This window comes from Gekko japonicus, unplaced genomic scaffold (assembly GCF_001447785.1).
Source record: "Gekko japonicus isolate JY-2015 unplaced genomic scaffold, Gekko_japonicus_V1.1 scaffold322, whole genome shotgun sequence".
Taxonomy (NCBI): domain Eukaryota; kingdom Metazoa; phylum Chordata; class Lepidosauria; order Squamata; family Gekkonidae; genus Gekko; species Gekko japonicus.
In genome coordinates, this window is record NW_015163616.1 from 483,790 (window position 1) to 498,486 (window position 14,697).

Genomic DNA, 14,697 nt, shown 5'->3' on the forward strand with positions numbered 1-14,697 from the left:
CATGAGCCTTCTTCTTTACCCCTCCAGGAAAATCTAATGCATCTGAGACATAATCAGCCACTCTTCTCTTTCAGTCCCTCCTTCACCTGTCAAATATTTACCAACTACTGGTCCCGTTCACACGGAGAAGTTGCTGCGCTAAAGACATGAATGTCAGGCGGATTTTTGGTGTGCGATCACACCGCAACATCTGGGAAACGTAGCGCGCCCGTGGCTAACCCGTGGCATCCCGCCGAAGATGTGCAGTAAAAAAGTACAGCAGAAAGTGCACTAGTATCCGGAAAACAAGGGGCAGGGGCGGGCGTCTGATCGCAGGAGCGCTAGTATCCTGTGGTATCCAGTGCCTGTCCACGTCCTGTCGCAAACCAGATGTTTTCCGTAAGCACATGTGCACAAACATGTAACTGAAAGCAGTGCTACTCCGTGGAACTGCGCATGCACACAAATGTGAAACGCTTGCTGCGCCACTTCTTTGTTACGCTCCAGCATCGCCGTGTGATTGCCAGCTAACAGCCTAAGCATGAAGCCGTAGGGGACCGTGTGATCAGGCTAACGTGCTTTATTTTGCTTCGGGTCAAACAGCCATGCCTCCCCCCCACGTTATCTGGCCACTATTGGTAAGGCAAACTTATCTTGAAAGGGTTAAAATCCTCTCTCTTAGCCTAGCAGATCTCTCTCTACTTCACCATAATCAGCACATGCAATTGAAAATTCATTGAATTCCTTTGCCATGCAGTCCATGTCTAGACAACTGTCATTTGCACGCATTACAAGTCTGAATCCTTTGGAGAAATTTATAAAGCAGGCTGAATGTAATGATTTGGATCCTGTCAAAAAGATCCATGCATATGGGGTGGGGTTATTTCTGTCAATTCCCCACTCCCATGGCAGCCATTCAATTCACCTTCATGCTGCTACTGGGGCCCCCTGACCCCCAAGAGCAGCATTTTGGGGGGGGTTTGGTCTGCCATTGATGGAAAGGAAGCAAGGAGGTCATGGAAATTTAAGATGGGCTCCAACCCGTTCTGTACATATCTTGGGTCTCTTATATCACCAATTTAAAAATTGCTTGTTTATAATGTAATTGTTATACAGAACTCAGCAACAATGAATTTGTGTACCATTAAAAGTGAAAAATGCTTTGTAATTATTTTCTCTTCAGAGGTTTTCTTTTACGATAGAATTGCCATTTCTGCATTGGGAAATACCTGGAGATTTTGGGAGTGCAGCCTGGGGAAGGCAGGGTTTGGGGAGGGGAAGGACATCAGTGGGTATAATGCCATACCACCCATCTTCCAAAGCAGTAATTTTTCTCCAGGGGAACTAGGGTAGCCAGGTCCATCTTCGTCCCCAGTGGGGGAGTTTTGGGGGTGTTCCCAGAGGGGGTGGGGCATTTTGCCCCAACTGCCTGCATTTAAAGGGAACCCTTTAAGTGCAGGCAGCCGGAGGGCCCCGCCTGATCTCCCAGCAGAGATTGGGCATGAGAGGCTCTTTCACCCTGGCTGCCTGCACTTAAATGGTCCTCTTTAAGTGCAGGCAGCCAAAGGGACCCACATGCCCGATCTCCGAGCAGCCTTTGTGCTTGGAGATTGGGTGTGGGTCTGCAGCCATCCCTCTCCCTCCTCTCTCTCAAGAGAGAAGGGAGAGGGGTAGCTGTGGGTTTTGGGGCTTGGGGGCAGGGCTTCCCCTGCTGGCTAGCTGGCTAGCAATGGGTTCAACCCCCCAAATAGCGGGTAACCCCTGTCAATCTGGGAGGTATGGCAACCCTGTTTACAAACAACACATGTGGTTGGTGTACTAACAACTAAATAAAACATGTCCACTGTTGAACATTTTATATGTAATTGGTGTGTTTATTGGGCCTTACCTGGTGGGACAGAAACCAGAAACTTCTGTTCTAACATGGGTGTGGACTACTCTACAAGATAAGAGCTGAACTTTGACCCTCCCCCCCAAACAAGCAACTGAAATTACTGTCTCTGGGTTGTGGATCTCTGAATACTGAGAACAGTAGAGGTCACCAAAATGGTTGTATGAGTAAACTTAAGCCATGTCAAAAGTAGAAAGACTTTCCTGAAGGAGTAACTGGAGTTCAAACTGTCAGATCTGTTCTCTCAAGGACAGTTCTGGAAAGAGCTCTCTCAGCCCCACCTACCTCACAGGGTGTCTGTTGTGGGGAGGGGAAGGGAAAGGAGTTTGTAAGCCGCTCTGAGACTCCGAATGAAGGACGGGATATAAATCCAATCTCTTCTTCTACTTGAGAAGCTATTGAACCCAAGACAATTGACACTGAATGTGTGGGTCAAAAAGACTAATAATATTCATTGGTGTGATCTCCTGGTATGATGCACATTTGATAAAAATCACTCACCCATCTTCAATTAAGTTCAAAGCACCTGGTTGAGAAGAATAAATATCCCACCTCTTTCCGGGTAAATAAATGGCAAAATTGCTAACTGGGAGGTTTAGGTTGGTATGAATGACAAGTCCATTGAGAGAGATGATAAAGCACATCGGATTTCTGGTGCAACACATCTGGAATTCTGTTCACCTAGAGCTGGCAGTTCCATTACAATACATTCATTTCCTATGTAGTACTCCAGACATGGGCAAGCTGATGGGCCTGGCTGTGCCTTCATACTCCTAAATCTACAGCACTACAACATTAACCTCTTTTCAGTTGGTGCAGCTTTTCCAGTGTAGACTGAACAATGGAATTCCTATGGCAAAGTAAGGGGAGAATGCAACTTGAGTGAGCTGCTGGAAGTCGGACTGGTTCTGTGGGAAAGCAGGGAATTGAGCCCAGTTTTTCTCCATATGAAGACTGTGACATATGCAATGGGCCAGTCATCCTAAACAGAATTATAGAAAGGCTTTGTGTGCGAATTGGTGGAAAACCAATTGCCTGTACAGTCTGATATCCTGCAACATTTGTTCTGACTATTGCTCCATTCAGCTGTGTAATCTACAGCCCATGGCAGATTCTGCCTCTCCCTCAGTGCTGCACTCCTCTGTCACTCCAGTCCTAGGTCTCTGACATGGCAGCGACTGCATGGGCTTTCACATCCTTAATGCCAGAAGCTCAGCTCCTCTGCATATGATGTCTGTCTTGTGAACACGACTGGCATTTTTAATTTAGTCAATTTTTAGCTCTGCTTGTTCCTGTGAGATGTGTGTCAGAGCTGTTTTCCCTTTTAATACGTGAACACACTGAACTATTCTGATTTATCATAAGAATATGACCCTCCCTGTCTGTCTTGTTAGAAAAGCTGCTGCAGAATTAAATTTCTGTTTTTGCCTTGCCTTCTGCTTAGCTGATTTCTGCAGGTTACATGCTAGGTTTTGCTTGCTTACCTGATAATGAATCAGGGTGTTTAACCGCTTCCAGTCACCCTCAATCTTGGTGGTGATATCTTCATCCTGGAGGACCACACGTGCTATTCGGCCCTGACGCCACTCTGTTGAGCAGGCAAGAGCATATAAGGCAGTCAAGGACACAAAAACAGATTTCTCAACAGGAAATAATTTATAAGAACTCAAGAACAGCACTGCTGGATCAGATCAGTTATCCATCTAGTCCAGCATTCTGTTTTACAGAGAGGCCAACCAGAGGGCCATTTCCCTGGAGGCCAACAAATATGGCACAGAGACTGAGGGCTTCCCCTAATGTCACCTCCTAACATTGGCATTCAGATGTCTGTGGCCTCTGCATATGGGGGTTCCCTTAGTCACCATGGCTAATAGCCACTGATGAGCCTTTCCTCCATGAATCTAATTCACTGTTAACCCCATCTATGCTTGTGGCTACCATTATGTCCACTGGCAGTGAACACTACAATTTAATTACTCATGGAGTAAAGAAGTATTTCCTTTTGTCTACTCTGCACTTATTGACCATGAACTACATTAGGTGCCCCTAAGTTCCAGTATTACAGGAGAGGGAGAAAAGCTCCCTCTGTCCACTTTTCCCATCCAATGCATAATTTTATATACCCCTACCATATTTCCCCTTAGTCATTATTTTTTCTAAACTTTTTTCCCTTTCACCTTTCCTCATTATTGGCTGTTTTATTCTCAGTTCCTTTACTAAAATGTGGAATTCACTGTGGTGACTACAAACACAGACAGCTTCAAGAGACGATTAGATAAACATATGGAGCAGAGGTCCATCAGTAGCTATTAGCCACAACGTATAGATGGAACACTATGTTTAAGGCAGTGATGCTCTGTATTCTTGGTGCTTGGGGGGCAACAGTGGAAGGGCTTCTGGAGTTCTGGCCCGGTTGGTGGACCTCCTGATGGCACCTGGGTTTTGGCCATTGTGTGACACAGAGTATTGGACTGGATGGGCCATTGGCCTGATCTAACATGGCTTCTCTTATGTTCTCTTAATAATTCCCAGCATGGAGTTTGCCTTTTTCATCACTGCCATACATTGAGTAGAAATTTTCTTTGAGCTTTCTACTACAACATCAAGATCTCTTTCCATTGCTGTCTTGGCCAATTCAGACCCCATCAGCATATATTTAAAGTTAGGATTTTTTGTTCTCTGAAATGGGTTGAATTCTTCTCCTTTTCAATTGTGCACAATAGGAATTGATACTTTTAGTATAGCTTGGTTCCATTCAGCTGAAATATAACTAACCCTAAAGTTGGAAATGCACTGAGATTTCTGTATGCCTGTCATATCCATGTTTGCCTTCATGTACTCCAATGGAGGGCTTCCTAAAGGGGCTTTGTAAAGCTTGACTAGGAGTAGTATGATAATCTGAAAAGGCTACACATTTTAGACTTTTAGAGCCAGTAGAGGAAGGTACTATTTGATTTAGCAAGTTCAGACACTGGATTATCTTTTTAATTATCTCCCCACCCTTCCCCATTAGGTTAAGCATATATAAAGATGTGCTATACATATATGAACTATAATTATTCTTGTTATAAATATTCAAAAATTGCAATCAAGCTGGTCAACAGGAAAAAAAATAAAAAAGCAACATTATGGTAATACCTTGATTAGGACCTACTAAGGCTGCTTTCACACACATTGGATAATGTACTTTGAATGCACTGCAGTGATTATTTGCATCTGGATTTTCCTGTGTAAATCTAGTTGCAAATGATCACTAAAGTGCATTCAAAGTGCATTATCCAATGTGTGTGAAAGCAGCCTAACATGGCACAGAGTAGTGAGCAAAGTATGGAACTCAGCAGAACCTTCAGACCAAAAGTTAAACAAAAGAAAACCCAAAAAAGTGTGGAAGAGAAAAAGATCTCCCGCTCTTTTTTAAAGCTTATAATTCACCCTGAAGAAGGTTTCTGTTGAAGTCAAAAGCTTGGTCACTAATTGGTTATGTTTACTTATTCCTAATTAGCTTGAGCATCTGTCAGCTTGGCTCACATTCTGCACACCAGTTGAGAGCAGGTAGCCAACTTTTCTTCAAGCAGTTCTGTTGTTCATCAGTAGCTTGAGCTTGTTTGGAGGGTTAATTGTCATGTTTTCGAACAATACAATACAGTGCTGCACATGTTCTCAGACCTCACAGATCTTCCAATAATTTAAAGAAAGAGTGAGTAAACCACAGTTGTTATAAATATAGTGAGTTTTTTTTAAAAAAGTCTTGCCATTTGGTGTCCATCTAAGCCTGTGCTATTTTCTGCTTGCATGTAAATTTTCGCACAGCCTTATGGGAGTTGTAGCATCATATAATTACTTGACTTAACCATCCATGACCATTGGAGATAAATTAATTTCACCTACTGAAAGAGAGCCAGTTTGGTGTAGTGGTTAAGTGCACGGACTCTAATCTGGGAGAACTGGGATTGATTCCCCACTCCTCCACTTGCACCTGGCTGGATGACCTTGGGCAAGCCATAGTTCTGGCACAGCTGTTCTTGAAAAAGAGCAGTTTCTGTCAAGAGTTTTCTCAGCCCCACCTATCTCACAGGGTGTCTGTTGTGGGGAGGGGAAGGGAAAGGAGTTTTTAAGCCGCTCTGAGACACCTTTGGGTAGTGAAGGGTGGGGTATAAATCCAATTTCTTCTCTTCTTCTTCTCTACTGTGCAACAATGCTCCCTTTAAGCTATGGAGTCCTGTGAGTAAAAATTCTGCTTTGTGAGCTACTGGCATTAAAGTTGTGAGCAGGTTTGGCTACTGCATAAATTAGTTTGCTCTGGAGCCATCCTTCCTGAGCTAAGACAAAAATGTGTGAGCCACAGGTTAAAAAACTGTGAGCTAGCTCACACTAACTCAGCTTAGAGGGAAGACTGCTGTGCAGCCATAAAAGCACTTACAAGGCAGAGGGAAATGAAACTACTGTGAGCTAGCTCTTGACAGAAACTGCTCTTTTTCAAGAACAGCTGTGCCAGAACTATGGTTTGCCCTAGGTCATCCAGCCAGGTGCAAGTGGAGGAGTGGGGAATCAAACCCATCATGGCTACTGTGCAGATGCAATTCTGTTTAATTCAAGCAAGCAACAAGAAAAGCAACAAAGCAAGGAAATCTGAGGCTCAATTCACAAGTGATTGCAGCAGTTGACAGTGGTGTGTCTGCTCGCTGACATGTTCATTGCAAACTTCCCTAGTCCTAGTAATGGATTTGCTTTACTGTTACTTGTGGATTTGATCTAAACATGAACCATTGTCTCCTTGAATATGGTAAACATCTCAAAAGGAAATCCTGGCATCATGCTCTCTTTCCCAAATCCTTTCCCTTTTCACAAGAAAAGGACATCCTACCTAAGTCCATATCGACAGCTCGAGGTCTTTGTGAGTATGGGACATTTTTATACACTGCATCCAGAATCTTCTCTTTGACCTGAGTGATGGTATCGCAGTTGAGCACCTTCACAGGAATCTCAGGACTGTTCTCATTGTCAGGATTCACACAGTTTAATATCTAGAAAAGGGAGATACTAATAATATCAAACCAATCCCAGAAATGTTAGGGAAAATATACCAATCAAAATTTTTATCATAATATGGAGGCATTTTTAACCCTGTAATCCCCATTAATGTCTAATGAATTCCTACAGTTTAGTGCGATTTAAATTGAGAAGCTGACAATACTGTATATGAGCACAATCACTTCCTGCTTCACAAAAAGCATGTGGGGGCCTTGGCCTGGAAATATGGAGAGATAATGTTCACACCATTAGGTAAATGTACAGATACTGCAGCTGTTTCTCATACTAGTGCATACATTTTTAATTTCACATGTATCAAGTGCATAGTCCTTTCAAAAGTCAGGTTTGTTTCTTCAGCTCAACCATCAAGTAAAGCATTGCCAATGAAATCACAGCATCCAAAGTTTTGAGATTGAGGATGAGACTTCAATTAAGATAATTTATGCCTACTTCCAGCTGGTACTTACTCAAAGGTTCATGAAGATTTGTCTTGTCTCTGAAAGTGATCAGCCAGTATAAAACTATAAGAACAACTTTTCTGTTAATTTCATTCACAGTGATGTTCCATGTAGACTGACAAGGCCTTCCCTTTTTTCTCAACAAGCCTGTCTGCTTGAATATGCTCAGAGTTTGCCAAAATATGATTCATCCTGAAAACGGTCTATTGTACTACGAACTGGAAGAGGGAGAAACTTCCCCACTCAACCCATGCCCTACCTAGGGCACTTACACATGCCCTGTCAGTTTATGGCTAGTGACACAGCATAAGCTATTCAGGTAAAGCACCCACTCACTAGAGTTTTGTACTCAATCTGCTGCCGGATCAGCTTGTCCTCACTCAGGGAATAACGCGCCTCCCCGGTAATAGCGTCGATTGGGCCTTTCTCCATCTGTTGCTTGATGGCACAGTACAGCATAAAGAGTGGCTCCCCGGCACATTCCTGTTTGACATAGAACATAAGAGGACACAGACATGGGTAAAGGCAGAGCTCATCTGAGGTAGACAAATTGTAGCACATAAGCTTAATTTTAAAACAGCTGCACAACTCTGATTTTTTAAAATTTATCTAGCCTGTCTCCACACTGTCCTGATAATGACTCCTTGATTTGGCTCCACAAGATATTTGAAAGGCTAAGGCAATCAACAAGAACTGTATTACCAGGAGCAAAGGAAAAGACCCAGTCTGACATGACAGATACTCTCTTACCTTTAGGAATTTATGGAGGAGGAAAGCAAACCAGTTAGTCAACATCTTCTCAGCCACTGACTCGGTCCTAGAAATAGAGGACAAGTTATTTGATTTAAAACAAAACAAAACACAGAGAGCACTTTCACATCATTATCTACATGAAAGAGTATTACAAAGAGAGGCAGTAAAATAAAGCAGCTGATCAGACTGGTTTAACTTATATTACCTCCTGTAATAAATCAAATAATATTAGATCTGCAGACTTCCCTCCTCCATTTTTTTCTGCAACAGGACACTAGACTACTGACAGGGCACCAATGCAGTACAAAAATATGGACAATAGCAGTGAGTGGGAGAGTCAAATGAAGTGAGATTCCATCATATAGCACATTTGTAAATCTCACTTTATTTCTTAGTGAAACAATAAAAAATGTACCATAGCAGTAGACACTGCATGAGGAACAGAAAGTCATTTGCTGTAAAAAAAATAAAAAATAAATATAAACCTTTCAGTAGATTTTAAATACCAAACTGCAAGGGTATAATACCATGAGGATCTATTGTGACACCCATAGGCACATATGTTGTGTGGAATTCCCTATAAAAATGTAAACTACAACCTCTCAAAAGAGAAGGAAGGTGTGCAGCATTATCCTATGCATGTTTCCTTAGAATGTATTTATGCATCTAAATGTTATACCCAGACTGTTTATACCGTGCCTTTTCAGAAGACCCACGGTGACTTACAGGTTGCAACCCCCCACACCCAACAACAAAAGTATCAGAAGCACATAATATTCTACAGTCTTCTGTCTTCCATAAAGCCCACTATTCCATTAGTAACTCCCAAAGGCCCTCTGAAATAAAACAACTTACATGCCTCAGAAAAAAAGGCTGCATCCAGGATCACTCCAAAACCTTCTACTTAATCTGTTAAAGAGTGCTTAGCCCAATTCAAGACTGGCAAATCACTATATGTCACCATTTTTGCCTTTCCAATCAACATCACTTCCATCTTGCCTGGATGCATGTTCTAGTTGTTCACCCATCAGACCACAGCTTCAAGGCCTCGGCCCAGATCACTGAAGTTTCCAAAGGTTTAGATAAAGAACTATAGAGCTGAATATCATCAGCATACTGACAAAAGCCAACTCCAAAGCTATGGATGTTGTCATTCAATGGTTTAACATAAATATTAAAGAGCATAAAGGAATAATTGCCCCCTGTGGAACTTCACAAATCATCCCAAGCTTCTCCAGTGGAAACTCTTTGACTCATGTCTACAATGACAGAAGAAAACAATTGCAGTGCTGTCTCTTTTAGGCCTAATGTAGACTCCAGAAAGTATAGCAAGAGACTATGATTGACTGATAGATCTAATAAAATTTGTTTGGATGCACCATCCTTATCCCTTTACAAAGATCATTCATCAACTGAAGTTTGTATGTATATTGTTTGCTATGTGAATTTTATAGTATTGCACTTATGTATCTGTGTTTTATTGTATTTTAACCTGTTGTACACCGCCTTGAACCTGCCTGTGCAGGAAAGGCGGGTTATAAATTGAAAATAATAAATAAATAAATAAATTCCAATTGTGACTCATAGCTTGCCTTGAAACCTGATTGAAATGGGTAAAGGGCGAGATTGTCCTCCAAGAGGGTCTGAAGTTATTCTGCCATCAACTGTTTGCCTTGCCCAGAAAAGAGTAAGCCCCTGGTTTAAAACTGCCTGCATCATTCTTAGCCAAAGATGGCTTCTTAAGAAACAATCACATCACAGCTTCTTTTGGCTTTTGAGTAACAAAGGAATTCTCACCTTCCCCTTGCATGGTTTAACAAAACAGTCTACTTTTGTTGTTGTTGTTGTTCAGTTGCACAGTTGAGTCCAACTCTTCACAACCCCATGGACCAGTCTATAGAAGCTGGCTTTCACAACCCCAAACAGCCCGTTGATATCAGCCAGGGAATCAACCTGAAACTCTCCAAAGAATTCTGATTGGGGGATGTCTCTCACATCTTTTATATCTGTTCTTAAACTGACCTCTAAATTAGATTGCATGAGGTTTATCAGCAAAAAAATCCTGCAGAACTTGAACAGCTATTTTCCAATTCAGATTCTGTTAGGGAGTCAGGCTCAAATGACTACCCTGAATAATTTTGCTGAACACAATTCAGCTGATATAGAATCATAGAATGTTAGAGTTGGAAGGGACCTTGCAGGTCATCTAGTCCAACCCCCTGCACTCTGCAGGAGCATAGCTGAAAGATAACCCTACATATCTACAAAATTCCCGAAAGTTGGTCGTCCAGCCTCCGCTTGAAAACGTCCACTGAAGGAGCATCCACCACCTCCCAAGGCAGACTGTTCCACTGCTCAACCACTCTTACAGTTAGGAAGTTTCTCTTGATATTTAGCCGGTAACAACTCCCTTGTAATTTTCACCTATTAGATCTAGTCTTACAATCCGGAGCAAGAGAGAATAGATCTGCTCCATCTTCTACATGACAGCCCTTCAAATACTTGAAGACTGCAATCATGTCCCCTATAAGCCTTCTCTTTCCCAGGATGTTGTTCAGTCGCACAGTTGAGTCCGACTCTTTGCGACCCCATGGACCAGATCACGCCAGGCCTTCCGGTCTTCCACCGTCCTCTGAAGTTTGCTCAACTTCATGTTCGTTGCATCTATGACACTGTCTAACCATCTCATCCTTTGCCGTCCCCGTCTTCTTTGACCTTCAATCTTTCCCAGCATCAGGGTCTTCTCCAGTGAGTGCTCCCTTCTCATTTGGTGGCCAAAGTATTTGAGCTTCAGTTTCATTATCTGGCCTTCCAGGGAACAGTCAGGGTTGATTTCTTTGAGGATTGACTGATTTGATCTCCTTGCAGTCCAAGGAACTCTCAAGAGTCTTCTCCAGCACCATAGTTCAAAAGAATCTATTCTTCGGCGCTCGGCCTTCCTTATAGTCCAACTCTCGCAGCCATACATGACTACTGGGAATACCATTGCTTGGACCATGCAGACTTTTGTTGGCAGGGTGATGTCTCTACTTTTTATCATGCTGTTGAGGTTCGCCATCGCTTTCCAGACTCTGTCTTCTTTAGAATTAGCAATCCCACCTAACTTCGTGTCATCTGCAAATTTGATAAGCATCCCCTCTATGTCTTCCTCCAGGTCATTTATAAAAACACTGAACAACACCGGGCCTAGGACCGAGCCCTGCGGCACTCCACTCGAGACTTCCCTCCACGTAGATGCAGAGCCATTTACGAGCACTCGTTGGGTACGATTTTTCAATCAACCATGAATCCATTCAACAGTTGCACCATCTAGCCCACACTTAACCAGCTTATCCTCAAGGATATCATGAGAAACTCTGTCAAATGCTTTACTAAAATCTAGATACACTATACCCACAGCATTGCCAGAGTCAACCATTTTGGTAACTCTGTCAAAAAAGGAGATAAGGTTGGGTCTGGCATGACTTATTCTTGATAAACCTATGCTGGCTACTACCAATTAACTCATTCCGTTCAAGGTGCTCACAGACAGAGTGTTTAATAATCTGCTCTAGAATTTTCTCAGGTATTGATGTCAAACTGACAGGCCTGTAATTTCCTGGGTCTGTCTTTTTAGCCTTCTTGAAGATTGGGACAACATTTGCTCTTTTCCAGTCTTCTGGCACAACACCAGTACTCGAGGACATCTCAAAGATTAGAGCCAGAGGCTCTGAAATAACATCTGCAATTTCTTTTAGCACCCTGGGATGCAAGCCATCCGGCCCTGGAGATATGAAAGTATTTAAGCCAGCTAGATGCTCTCTAATCAAAACCCAACACATTTCCTTACTTACTGTGGACTGGCAGTTTCTCCTTCCTTCATATGCCCTGCATTCTTCAGTTTACATACAGCTCACCTTACGGTTAAAGACTGACGCAAAGTGAGAATTGAGTAATTCCGCGTTGTCTTCATCCCTTGTTAAGGCTTGACCGTCTTCCCCTAGCAATGAGCTTACTCCATCCCTGTTCTTCTTTTTGCTCCGAACATAGGCATAAAAAATTTTCTTGTTGTTTTTAGCATCGCTCGCAAGCCTCAGCTCCATCTGCGCTTTAGCCTTTCTGACACCATCCCTACAGATTCGAGCCTGCTTCTTGTACTCATCCTCAGTAATCTGACCCTCCTTCCATTTCCTGTACTTCTTTTATTTTATTACACTCAACTGTATTTTTAGAGTTTTATTTTACTGTCCTAAATTCAGTTATATGAATGTTATGAATGTTATATTTAAGCATGTGTGTTCTATGGCTTGTTGCCGTAATAAATGCCTGCCTGCCTGCCTGACATTTCCTGTACATTTCTCTTTTTAGTCTCAGCTCTTCAGAGATTGCCTTGTTCAGCCACCTTGGCTTCATTACCTGTCTCCCACCTTTCTTTCTTACCGGAACAGTTTCCGATTGTTCCTTAAGCACTTCATTTTTCAGCATCACCCATTCTTCCTGTGCAGATTTCCCCCTCAGCATTTCCAGCCATGGGATCCTACCTAATATTTCTCTGAGTTTTTTGAAATCAGGTTTCCTGAAGTCCATGATATGAGTCCTACTATGTCCTGGTTTCACATCTTTCTCTATGTCAAATTCCAAGCTGACATGGTCATTATTCCTCAAGGATCCCACAACATTCACTGCATCAACCAGTTCTTCCCTGTTAGTCAGGATTAAATCTAGGATAGTAGATCCCCTGGTTCCCACCTCTACCTTCTGAGAGATGAAGTTGTCCACAAGACTATTCAAGAATCTGTGGGATGCCCCATGTCAAGCAGAGTTAGATTTCCAGCAAATATCTGGATAGTTAAAATCTCCCATAATCACTACATCCTGTCTCTGTGAAAGTTTAGCAAGCTGTTCTACAAATGCATCATCCAGTTCCTCTGGTTGGTTTGGAGGACTGTAGTATACCCCCACAACAATTTCCCCTTCTTCCCCGCCCCCCCCACTCTATCCTTACCCACACACTTTCAACAGGGCAACTCTCAAAATCCTGAATTACAGTGCAAGCGTATTAATTCTTGACATATAGTGCCACCCCGCCTCCTTTTTTGTTTATTCTGTTTCATTTAAACAAGGTATATGCTTCAATTGCTCTGCTCCATATATGAGACTCATCCCACCAAGCCTCACTTAACAGACAAGAACACCCTAGCGCAGGTTCTATCTGATCTTTGGCAGTATAGAATTGCTGTATGCTGTATTACATCAGGCTCTCATCTTTTGGTTGAACTATAGCAGCTTGTTCAGACAGAGACAATATATTTCTGTATACACTCTTACAGGTTAGCGTCAGGATTTGGAAGCTAGATGGTCTGAGTGTTCATTAAGGAAATCCCACTGTATTCATTTCCAAGAACACAAGGATAGGATCACAGTATTTATTACTGACATTAGCTGGATTGGGTAATGTATATTTCTTGTTACAGGCCAACTGTACACAAGTCATTGTGTCTCATCCTAACCTATCTCATAAGGGTTGTGGGGCTCAAATGTTGGAGGAAGGGTGGGATACACAGGGAATACCTAATAATAGTAATTATAAGCAAGTGTCAATTTCCTGCATTCAGGATTTCAGAGAGCCTTCCAAATGTAACTGCAATGTGTTCCAAAAAGAAAATTAAAAGGAACAAGAAGCATTGGCTTTAATGCTGAAGTTTATGAATGCTACATGCCCCACTCTTAATTTTTGATCATTTAGAATGGGAAAATCATTCTGGTATTTTTGTCCTCCGCCCTCTTCCTCCCACACTTTCAGCCAGAAGTAAATGCAGATTGCTCATGAACTGACAGTAACAAAGCCCAGCTGACAGCCCATCAGCACCCCCTCTGGAGGGGTTTCCTGGTGAAGCTGTAACTCCTCACACGTGGTGCAAATTATACCCTGTGGTTCAGTAAATCACTGGAATTTGTGGCTGGTGGCAATCAAGGACAGCAGAATGACAATGGCAGGGGAAATTGCAGATTTCTCAAGGGCCACACCAGCACTAGATCCCCACATTGTACCCAAGATTATCTCTAATTTAAATACAATGGCTCTTAATGATAGTTTTTAATACATGCTGGACAGGATTGCTGATTTCTTTTTAGACACCATCTCTTTTCTGGAGATGAAGAGGGTTAGGGAAGATTTCGAAAGCCACATCAATGAAAGGCAGAGAATTCCTGTTCTCACTATATGCTGAGCCAGTGCTGTTCAAAGAGAAGCTGCAGAACAGTGGGCAAGATGCTCCATTTATTACTGGACGTGCCAACTAAAAGCATGTTGCAGATGAATCTTTTACAAGTTAAACTAGTAAATTCTATACTGTAGTTTCAATATATTTTATTCCATAACAGGCTGGCCAGTGGTAATATCTACTCATCTGTTTTGCCACATACCAAACCATATTGCTATGTACCATTCAGCTGTGTGTTATTCTGAACAACATTTTTCTGGACTGACTTCAAGAAAATATACCATGATTTAACAGGAAACCTTCTTAGCAGATGAACTGGTCACTAGAGGTCCATACAAGGCTTTTCCCCACTTGATCATATATCCACTTATAACTATCAGTT

The 14,697-nt window shown here is 42.3% G+C and overlaps 1 protein-coding gene across 1 annotated transcript in view; it reads right to left on the reverse strand.

Annotated features, from left to right (window-relative positions):
* LOC107107165 (plexin-A2-like) overlaps positions 1 to 14,697 on the reverse strand; it is a 552,061-nt gene that overhangs the window by 28,830 nt on the left and 508,534 nt on the right. Inside the window, exons 25-28 of the mRNA XM_015407422.1 lie at positions 8,110 to 8,176; positions 7,696 to 7,842; positions 6,735 to 6,894; positions 3,355 to 3,458 (exon numbers count right to left, since the gene is read on the reverse strand). Of these exons, the coding sequence (XP_015262908.1) occupies positions 3,355 to 3,458; positions 6,735 to 6,894; positions 7,696 to 7,842; positions 8,110 to 8,176 (478 nt within the window). The remainder of the gene's footprint in view (positions 1 to 3,354; positions 3,459 to 6,734; positions 6,895 to 7,695; positions 7,843 to 8,109; positions 8,177 to 14,697) is intronic.